The sequence below is a fragment of the Manduca sexta genome, chromosome 14, assembly GCF_014839805.1.
Source record: "Manduca sexta isolate Smith_Timp_Sample1 chromosome 14, JHU_Msex_v1.0, whole genome shotgun sequence".
Taxonomy (NCBI): Eukaryota; Metazoa; Arthropoda; class Insecta; order Lepidoptera; family Sphingidae; genus Manduca; species Manduca sexta.
Window position 1 is genome coordinate 7,201,979 of NC_051128.1, and position 11,301 is coordinate 7,213,279.

Sequence of the window (11,301 nt, forward strand, 5' to 3'; positions counted from 1 at the left end):
AAGTCACGTGTATTGAAACTACAATACTTTTATCAAGCGTATTGATTTGAACTAAGTAAATGATGTTAAATTAATATCAACTATTCCCTCGTTATACCTACGTCACTACGCTGCAAACAACAACAATGATAACTAAAACAAATAAAAAGTGAGTTTACGGTAACGTTAACTCTTTATCGATTGTTTGCATCTAAAGGCGCGATCTCGAATACTCGTTGCATTGCTAATGTTCACTATGACATTCTAAACACCTGAATGAGGTCTGCATGCGGACGTCACCGACGTCATATACATTTCGTTATCATGTGTTTTTACATCGTCCAATGCATTAGTAGTAAGCGCGCATTTAAATGCGCCGGTGCAACATCCTGTGTCTACTACCTGGTTACGTCAATGCATTTACAATTTCCACAAAGTTGAACGGAGCAATACAGTTTGTAGTGTTTAATTAGTGGGTGTTGCTTACATTTAATGAGTACCACGGAGTCGTGGGGCTCGCACTGCACCTGGGTGGCGTTCATGGCCAGCAGCCCTCCGCTGCTCGCCCCGCCACCCGCGCCGTTCGCCTCTCTGTCAACATTGAAAAATTACATGATTACATTGCATTACACAAATTACATGCCCCGGGTCGTATTAATGCGCATAGCATATTTTAAGCCGAATACGCGAAAGGAAAGAGTGGGTGATTTTAACAGCATATGTTTGTATAAGGATTGATGGTTATTTCGACCTATGACCTATATAATAGGCCTAAATTGTGATATAAAAATATTAACATAATTGTGTTCGTTTCAGGTTTGCTATGACGTTCTTTTAGTATGCTATGACCATCATTTTCCTTCGATGGCATAATATGAAGCGCATTCTGCTGTATCATTGACCATTATCTGAGAGACCTTGGAAATTACATAAAACTGTCAAGCCACCAGTTTTGGCTGTGAACATGTGGGTTGCATGTCAAGGAATATAAACGTAGGCAAATTTTTTATGTTACAAGGTTAAGCCTGTATCCTGAATACCGTAATGCAACAAAGGCAACAACTCATTCTAGTGTTTAGTCTTGTTACAAGATGAAGTTAGGGGCTAGTATATTGCTATATATATTAGTTTATGATATCACACAAATTACAAAACTAGCTGGGTAAATAAGGTGTGTCTTCAAATGGAAATTTTCAAGGTTCGCTTGTCTTAAATCAAGTCCTAATATACTCATAAGCTCAATAAGCTAAACGCTAACATCGGGCCATTTAAACCTAGAGGATTGAATGATATATTTAATATGGAAATATTATAAAAGTTAATTTGAGATCAAAAGATATCACGATCCCAATTTTCTGGCAACATAACCTCGTTACCTTGAAAATTATAATGTTATACGGGATCAACTCAATTGAGTACCGAGTTCTGATTCTGCAGTCACAATTTTGTGAGTTGCATTTCTTTTTGAGCGAATTGCTAAAGGCGTTGGCTTACCTGTTTAATATAGCTGTAAAAACTGAGGCTAATTGCCGCTATTATCTGCTCGAAAAAATGCTCTCGTTTTGAATTTGAATGTACGAAGCGACACGCAAAAGAACAGTCCTAAAGTGTTATAAAAACTGGAATAAAATATCAATTCGGGTTATGTCTACACGGATTACACGACCCGAATATATTATATTATGTTGTTCGAGGTCATTGCCTTGGCGTAGGGCGTACATACGCCGATATTCTTGCATAAACAGCACGACTGCTCTGTAATAGATGTCAATAAAAGGAATTTTACTGTTTCAATAATAATGTACGTGAATATTAACTCATTTTGCTTTCCATCACAACCAGCGTTTAAAATACCCGTGCTTGGTTATTACGTGCCATCATTTCAACATGTCAGCTGTAATTCAACATCGAAACGTTAGTCGCATTCTTTATTTTTGAAGTGAAGAACGAGTGTACAGAAGCAAAATCAATTTAATAAACGCGCAGTATAATACTATTATTTGACAGCGCCGCAATCGAGGTCTAGAATAATACTGATCTTTGATCTTGTAAAGTTCACGGTCTATTGTAATATACAGCTGGTAATAATTTACATGCATCAGAAGTGCCTTAGTGGGATTCATGAATATCATGAAAATTCTATTACTTGATCTAACTGTTTACGTATTTGCTGAGGTGCCCAACTAGCCTATGTGATAAAGGGAACTAAGAATATAATAATTATTTAAATCCATACTAAAAGCGTAGATTATAATTTTTGCGTACATTTTGTTTTCGATGGTGACAACGTGAAAACCTGTAAATACGATTGACTATTAGATTTCTATTTACGAAGTAAAAACACGTCACAGTATGATATTGCTCTAACAGCTATTGTCTACTATTTTCGGATCCATCCATATTTTCGAAAATCCAAATAAATCTATTGATAAATTACAAACAAATCGCTTGGCAAGTAACAAAATTTTTTGTAGATACAATTTTTAAAATAAAAAACAATAAGACAACATTATAATACCATGAAAGGCATATTGGGTATCTTTAATGGTTTACTAAATAACATATCTTAAAAGAAACTGTAGCCTAATGGAGAAGCCATTGTATCGTGGGAAATCGAGGGATTAATTATTACCTTTAATAAATGAGACTGTAAATTTTACGTATTAATATTATTTGAGAACACTAATTTTGCTGCAACTTGTTAGAACTATTTGTATTACGTTCGTAGCGACAAGCCGAACGCACATAGATTTTGGCATCAATTTATGTCTTGGCCGAAAATAGAGTTTGCAATATGATGTTAGTGACGTCTCAATTTTGTTTACAGTCGAAACACTGATCGAAACAGGAATGAGACATAATTACGTACGCATTTTTGAACCACGATAGGAAGCACGTCTTGTTTCATCACTTAAAGCTGATTAGAATAACGTCAGTGGGTGAAGTGGACGTGGACGATGTATGTAACATAAATCTAGCATCAATTGCAAGTGTATTGATTTGTTTACGATAGTGTGACATACTATCCCACTGTCCATATTCTAAACTCGAATGCTTATACAGATGGCATTTAAATGTTAGCTAAAAGTAAACGCGTAAATTAACAGCTTTGGATGAAATTTGGCACAGTTTCGAATTAATAACATACGCTACTTTGTATTTGTGCATAGTGCGACTGTGATTCGGGAAAAGGATGACGACGCGACTTGCGCCGCGGATTAAAACGTGATTAATTACTAAGTGGGATGAAATCGTCATTGCCATAGGTGTAATTAGGCGCAATGAGAGCACCCAGTACTAGTTACCTTTTAAGGCTCTACCTATATCTTCAAAGGTACCGGCACGTCGTTATGACAAGTTACGCAAGGAATGGAAGTTCACGCAACAAGAAACTAAAAGGAAACTATTAAAAAAGTTGTTTCCCTTGCTCACCACAGATACTAAAAATAGAAACGGAATAATATGAGTGTTTGAGAGGGATGAGAACACATGGAGTGATAATTAAGTCTGTTTCACAAAAACATACAGCTGCTTTCGTAGTGGTTTATCAAAAACCTTATACCATCTGCTCTAAAATATTTTACTTTCCGTGGTTTGGGACATGAAAACATTTAAATTTTTGATTGACTTCTTTGATATAAAATTTGTAAATTATTGAATAAATACGTTACAATCACACATGCTAGGACTAGACATTTGTATATTTAAATTAATGTTTGTCTTTCTGAACGTAGAGTACCTTAGATATAAAAAACCGCGACCCAATTAGTTAGATACCAATACTGCACCCAAATCGGGCGCAGCTTTCGATTCTCAATCAGGTCAAATATTATATAAAAAGTTGCTACGTTAAAGTTTTATGAATTTTCGTTTTATTGTCAAAGGAATTAAATTTTTGAACATTAAAAGTAAATCCAGAGTTGTGAGTATCTTTTTATTTTAATTATTACGTCCTATTTATCAGTAACACCTTTTAATGAATACCCATATAATTTATAATATCATAATAATTAGACATAAGTCTAAGAACGGACAAAATCTTAGCTAATAAGGAAATCAGACATTTATATATTAACAAAATAAATTTTATGACAGACTACCATAGTTTTTTAAGATTGCAAATGTACTAAGCATCGAGTACCTAAATAGGTTATTTCTACTAAAAAGTTGTTAATACTCGACAGTAGCAAAAACACTAAACATCGTGACCCGAAATCTTCCTTATTGTGTAACGAATGCAAAAACATTTTTTTTTACAAAGAAGTTGTGAAGGATATAACAAAATTACGATCTTTATCTATACTACATTTTCTCAAGAATTCCACTGGTGTTTTATACACTAGGCGACCTTGCGCAGGGACGTAATATATTTTATACAGAAAACAATTGCTATTGTTCCTAGAGTAATCATAATTTTTGCTTTCAAGTCACAGCATGATCTATGATGATTGAGGGGCTAATCATTTTATTTTATAACAGTAAACATATTTTTTTCTGTAAATGTTTTCCAAAATATGTGAATGCACGTCAGACGGCCCCGTGTTATAAATGCATTACAAAAGTAATAAAAAGAAACCATTCTCTACAGATATCATATAGTACTTAAGATGAGGTCTGCCTCATAAGTATTAGTACTGATGATTCTTGTTTACTGTTTTAGTAAGTTCTGTTTATTAGCAATTTAATACTTGTAAGATCCACTTGTTTTGAGTGACTCACATAAAATGATGATTTATTTCTCGGAATCAGATGACTCAATATTAAATTATTATGTCAACTAGTGTGTTATTAGACATTATCAGTTGCATAATCAGTTTACTTATTTTATAATGGGTGTGTTTAGAAAACAATTGTGTATGCTTATAACAGTACATGTATGCGCTAAGATTGTTGTGATGATGACATTATTATTATTAACACTATTATTTTTTCATGATGACAAAAGACCCATTTTTAAAAATGCATGGAGCATGCTCTATTTTCAAATTGCTAATTCGTACATAAAACTAAATGAATTTATATTATAAAATGTATTACACACTCACCAAAAGTAAAATTAACAAAATAAATCAACATCCAGTTAATCTGTTACACTCTATTAGAAATAGATATTAACATAAAACACAATCATTAATCCAACAAGTCCATAATGTATTCTGTTTCCAATTATTGATAACGGGCCCAGTATAATCCATGTGTTTACTGTAAGAGTGAATAATTATTAATCCAGTAATTCAACTGACACACTTAATAATAACACTAGAGTGGAATAAAGTTTTATTACAGCTCAATGACATAGCCAGGATGTCATTAATGAATACCTGCATCATCAAAAGAGGTTGCCATGCATTATATGTTGTATCATATTTTTTAGCAAGTTAGATATTAATTATATTATCGAAGAACTGTTTGTATTTTCATTCGAGGAAAATAGTTAAAATGTTGGTTATTTCAAGGCAGTGACAAAATTGTATGTTAATTTTGAATACTTTAAACACATGTTTAATTGCAAAGTCTAGGTTTTTGTTAAAGTAATTGCAGTAAATGTTTAATCATTGTTCCTTATCATCAATCAATTATATACCATGATGCTTATTTATAACAATGATAATAAGCTGTAAAAAATATATTTATTAATATGAAACTGCCAGAATACTTGGGTAGATATAAATATTGCCTAAAACTTAACCTATAACTTGACACTAATCTTTATACTAAAATAAGTGTCTTGAAATATCTGCTCACCATTATGCAAGAATTTTACCTACAACACATATTTAATTCCCTATAATATTTACCTACTTTCAACAATATTTAACTCAATAGAAGATGATAGTATACAATATATTATAATACATTCACAAAAATATTATTTATAATTATGTTGTACTCTTATTGTATGCAATGATGGAGTTACCACGTAAATCTCGCCGATTCAATGTAAACATGACTAGTATGATCATAGTTGGAATAACTTTCATAGAAATATGAATATGATACTAATGTAATAAAATAAATCATTGGTTGTAATGTTAGTTTTAAATGGTCTTACGCCTTGTTTCCTGGTAATATGAAGAAATTGTTGGAGATGTTCAGATGTTTGTTAGATGTAAACACAGAAACCTGGCCAAGTACTGGATCACCATATAGGCCATTTGTTATCCCAGAAAAGGGCATAGTGGACCATATTTCTCGGAAGAAGTCATGAGCAAAACCTTCTAAGTAAATAAATGATGAATTTCATTCAGTCATACACATGAGGCATTTAAAGACTACATTTTCTTAACAATAATTCTATTTTAAAATAATACCTACCTCTATGACTACGACTTAAATGCATGAACTTAAGTACAACATCATTGTGAGTATGGGTTTATTTGTAGAAAACTAAATCATATTGTTGATTGAGTTTATTTTGACTTATGCTGTTTAGCTACATATCCTGTTAAATGTTATAAAATATTACACCAATAAGAATTTTAATTAAAATTAAATGAATTACTGCTATAATAAAATATTCCATTCAGTGATACATCATTTTATGGTTGTAGTCATATAATTTTTTATTTTAAAATGAGGATAAAAAGTGTATAAAATAAATAAATTAATACTGCACTAAAATTGAATGATTAATCATATTGCATGCATAATAACTTGTTTGTCAACAACTTATTAATTTATTATTTGTCTATGGATGAGGTCATAAATTTTATATAAGACGGTCATTATTAAGTGACATTCCTGAACTTAGTACTTACTTTTATGCAAAGGCAATATAATTTACATTATCCATTAAAGTATATTGAAGAACTTCATACTTAATTATATGAAATGGATTTGATATTAGAAGGTAAAGTCTGGAGCAGTAGCTGATAAATTTAATAAACAATATTGTAATTGTTTGTAAAAATTAGAACTGACTTGAAAATTTACTAAAATAATACTGAAAAGGGAAATATAAAATGAATATAACAATAAATTTCAAATTCCAAATCTAATATTTTTTTTATCAGTTACATGTTTTATATTGAGTTTTATGGGTAAACACAAAATATTTAGCAATTACAAATACAAAAATGCAGTCACTTTCAACTAGTAATCTTGGCCAACAGATTATATTTTAATATTGTGTATCACATCTCCACTAAGGAGTTAAAGGTGTACTTGTTGTAGTCCAGCTCCTTAGTCATGATATTCCGTAGTTTTTTTGTAACTAGGTACCATAAAAACTAAAATGGGACAGTAACGGTTAAAGAGATACAAACAACAATATTTATATTAATTTTTTTTTAGATAATACAACTATTGTGACCTATATAAAAATATGATTTGGATTTCAGGATTCAAGCTTTATGTGGAGTTTAGATCAAAATTTTGTTCCATTTTCAATAATGATCCCAATCTCAATTATAAGCATATAAAAATAAAACTAGTTTGCAATTTTTAAGATAAATTGAAAAAAGCCATTGGGATTGTTTACTGAAAATTACATAATGTGTAACTATGAAATAATTTTTACTAAATTGGCAGTTAATTAATTTCAAAAAAATTTATGAATACCATAGAAAGTATTTTATGTTCAAATGGATGAAAATGATTAATCGTTATTAATCATTATTTTTCTGGTAATCAGAGTTTTATGTAGTAGGTAATATACTCTTTTTGTGAACCATTTTTTTATAACAGGAAAGTAAAAATAAAGATAGTATAACATACACATTAACAACGAACAAAAGAGTGGATGTGTTCACCTGCATGAACTTGCAATAATTCAGCCATTTTGATGCATCAGTAAGTTAAATCCACGTATGGGCATAGGTCGGTGTAATTCAAATCATTTCAATCGTGTTGATTAGGTATTGTTCCTGCACGATCTACCTAGTACCTAGGTAGTTCGGTCGCAACGCATAACGTACCGCTGAGCGCATTGTTTCACACGGTGCAATTGGTGCTGATGCTATCACAATAATTTCTCATCATTTCACTGGGTACCGCGTTAGGACGTCTCGACATTTGACACTGGTGTGGTCAAGAGGCGTTGTCATGCGTTGTCACAATTTTAGGTCAAAGTACGATGAACTTGAACGCGCTTTACTCACCGTAAAATGCTTATTGCCGGCACTTGCCTCCCTGCGGAATGCGTGCAGGCAGGGCCCGCATTCGCTAGGAAAGCATTACCCACTGTTTTAAGCACGTTTGGAAAGTTTCCTTAGTGGAAACCGGCCACGACAACAATCACTGGTCACACTGCAGGGTCCACAGGCATAAAACCCGACAATGTACTGAACGAATAAACACCACCACCTCTTGTGTAATCCACTGTTTTACAGACAAAAGACACTGGTATCCGTTTAATGAACACCTCGCACAGTCATAACGACATTACCAACGGCAACAGTCAGTTTTAGTTCTAAATTAACTCGACATCACGCACGTACTATATGTAAACAAACTTCATTATATTTATAAAAACAACTAAAAAAATGCTAGGAAACGTCGGTCGCACCGCAAAATCCGAAAAACACAAGACGCGCAGCTGGCTAGCTGTCGCCTCTCGCTTTACTGCGGGTGTGAAGGCGGGCAGGAGGGCAAGCGGGCGCTTCTACCGCCGCGCCCCCTATACTTCCCGCCTCGTATCGCAAGTCATTTCATTATTACGTTACATTCATTTTATTTTATTTCGAACCTACATGCGTTCGGTATCCGACTGCGAGAGAAAGATTTCAATATTACGCTGGCTGACGCATTTGCACTTTGCAGGTGGATAGTGTTATGATATCAATTAATATTTCATTTATGAGACCAACGTGTTGGGTAGGTAAGTAGGATACGTCATGTATGCATAATTATTTAATGCATTTAATATTTTTTATTTATACACTAATAGCATTTCTATTACTTACATGCTTACCTATTTTATTTATTTAATATTGTTATATTTATAGATTTACTTTGTTAAATTTTGGTTCTTTACCTACATGTATATAGGCAACTGCGAGGTGAAGCACTCTTCCCTTTGAGAAGATAGGAGACAACAGACTCTGATAATTCCCCATGCTAATCTAATGCGGGTAGTCAATTAGGAACTATTGTCTCATGTCTCATCGGTTGATTACAGCGTGTGCTACATTGTGATTTATGAGATGCCATTTGGTAGGTGAAGTTGCCATTTGTCTTGGTTGCTGCAGAAAGATTTTAACTATTTGGTAAAATGTTATCCTACCATGTTTACTAAATTAGGTAAGTACAGAGCTAATTCATATACTTATAGCATTTTTAAAACATCGGTAGCTGCAAAATTTATAATTTTTGACTTTTTAACCAAACTGAGTTAATTGGGCAAAATCGCGATTCTACGCCTTTATCGTATACGGCCTATATTAAAAATTAAAGCAATAAAATTTGTACCCTAGGAGCAGGCTAGAAAGACTGAACAAGGTACTGAGATATTTGTGTTCGTGCCTATAATGGTCTATGTAGTTGAATGCGTTCACCTTTGAATGAAATAAAAAAGAGGGTCGACTATAGTTAACTACAATAATTTCATCGATCATTGACGTATAGGAACGAGTCGAAAGGAACGTGCTATGCTCCAATGAAAATGTAAACAAGCAGCTGGCCTGTTGATGAAAGCACGCACACCGGTTAGCCTTCGTCGGCAGAAATCCGCACATGCTGCATATTTTCAAAAAATACCATTTCGCACGGCATACTTTAAGACAATTTTCGTGAAAGTGATCCTTTATTGGCGATCTATCAAGAGCTGTACTGGGTTTCTCCTTTGTCATTACATCCGAATAACTACCCTTCGGTTAGTCTGTAATTACTATCAGTTTGTCGGCAGATGAGTAAATGTCTTAAATTCTGGGTTGTAGGGAAAGTGAAGTGTTAATGCGACAACTTGATCATAGTGTTCGGTTCCTTTCTACTGATATACCGGGAAGAGATGCTGCGAACTTTGTGTCTGACCTCACATTAAACTACTTGTAAAGTAATTACTCATTAAATTAACCATAATAACTATTTATTATACAAATTACGATTAGGGGTCTAATAAAGGGTAAGATTATTAAGTACGACAGGAGAGAGTGGGAACCAGCGGGACCATCTGCTTCTGTTTTTGCTCGGGCCACAATGCGCTTTACTCCAATTCATAGAACGGAAACAGGGTGCGGGTTGGGCGTGTCCTTGAGAACAAGTCTGGATCGGGTCCGGAAATATCTATTCTATTATTTTTATGTGCTGCAGCGTAAATTTAAAATGTTTACGGATACTACGGTACTTACCTGCGAAATGGTTCAAACTCAATATCTTCAAGCTGCAAGTTTTGATAAGTAAAATGTACCAGATTCGTTTGAGTGTATTTGAGTGTATTTTATAAATTTGCAGTAATTAGGGAAGTACTAGTTAGATTTTTTTCCTTGGACTTATAAGCAAACGCTAATGTGAACAGTTATTTCAGACACGATTTAGACGCAGTTCAAACGGATATCCTTTCTATTTCCATCCAAGGATAAATGTTAATAGTTACCTGTCTAGCGTCTGTTTATACTTAATATTTCACCTCTTTGTCAACGTGCCTGACTATTGTTATTGCAAGTTCAGAATTCAATTAGGTGTACGTCACAGATGAATGACTGTCCTATTGTACGCGATTCTCAGACGTATTCCGAGTGTTTTGTTTAGCTTTTTTCATTGATGTATTGCAAAGTCTAAACAAAAACGGCTGCCCATTTTATGTTCATGGAATATTAGTCCCAGGTTGGTATCTACTTTATGTGATTGTGTATGAATTCGCATACTCGACGCGCCTTGCTCAAAATATCATCGTTCCAACGACTTCCGTCGATTCACATCAGAACCACTCGTGCTCACAACACTTACGGTGTTTTTTTACAATAGGGCACGGGTTTTAAAATGCCATTATCTCTGTTCTTGTGTGTCAATGAAAGGTTACGTCCTATAAATAAGCTTTTTTTTGTGAAAGATAGATACATAATTGCTAAGTATTGGATTTTTTTAAATTCCTTAAATACCTACGTTGAAATTGGGTAAAGTATATTTAAACAACAAAAGCTATGATGACTTTAAGCATTTGATGCATCAATGAAAGGTACCTACTTATGAATAAAATATAATTCGTAAAACATATTTAGTATGTGGATATTATTATACATTGGCTATGTAGTATGGAGAAAACTTAAGGTAAATAAAAAAACCTTCAACAAGAGGGCATTTACTGGTTTGCATAATGACTTCTTATGTTTACACGAATGTTAGACATTAAACTATTTTTCGGATTTTATCGCGGTTTTAATCTTT

General features: G+C 33.4%; 1 protein-coding gene across 1 annotated transcript in view; it reads right to left on the reverse strand.

The window, feature by feature from the left end:
• Positions 1-8,550, reverse strand: part of LOC115456152 (rho guanine nucleotide exchange factor 10) — a 41,649-nt gene extending 33,099 nt beyond the window's left edge. Inside the window, exons 1-2 of the mRNA XM_030185078.2 lie at positions 8,079-8,550; positions 467-570 (exon numbers count right to left, since the gene is read on the reverse strand). Coding sequence (XP_030040938.1) covers positions 467-521 — 55 coding nt within the window. The 5' untranslated portion in view covers positions 522-570; positions 8,079-8,550. The remainder of the gene's footprint in view (positions 1-466; positions 571-8,078) is intronic.
• Positions 8,551-11,301: the final 2,751 nt, after the last annotated feature.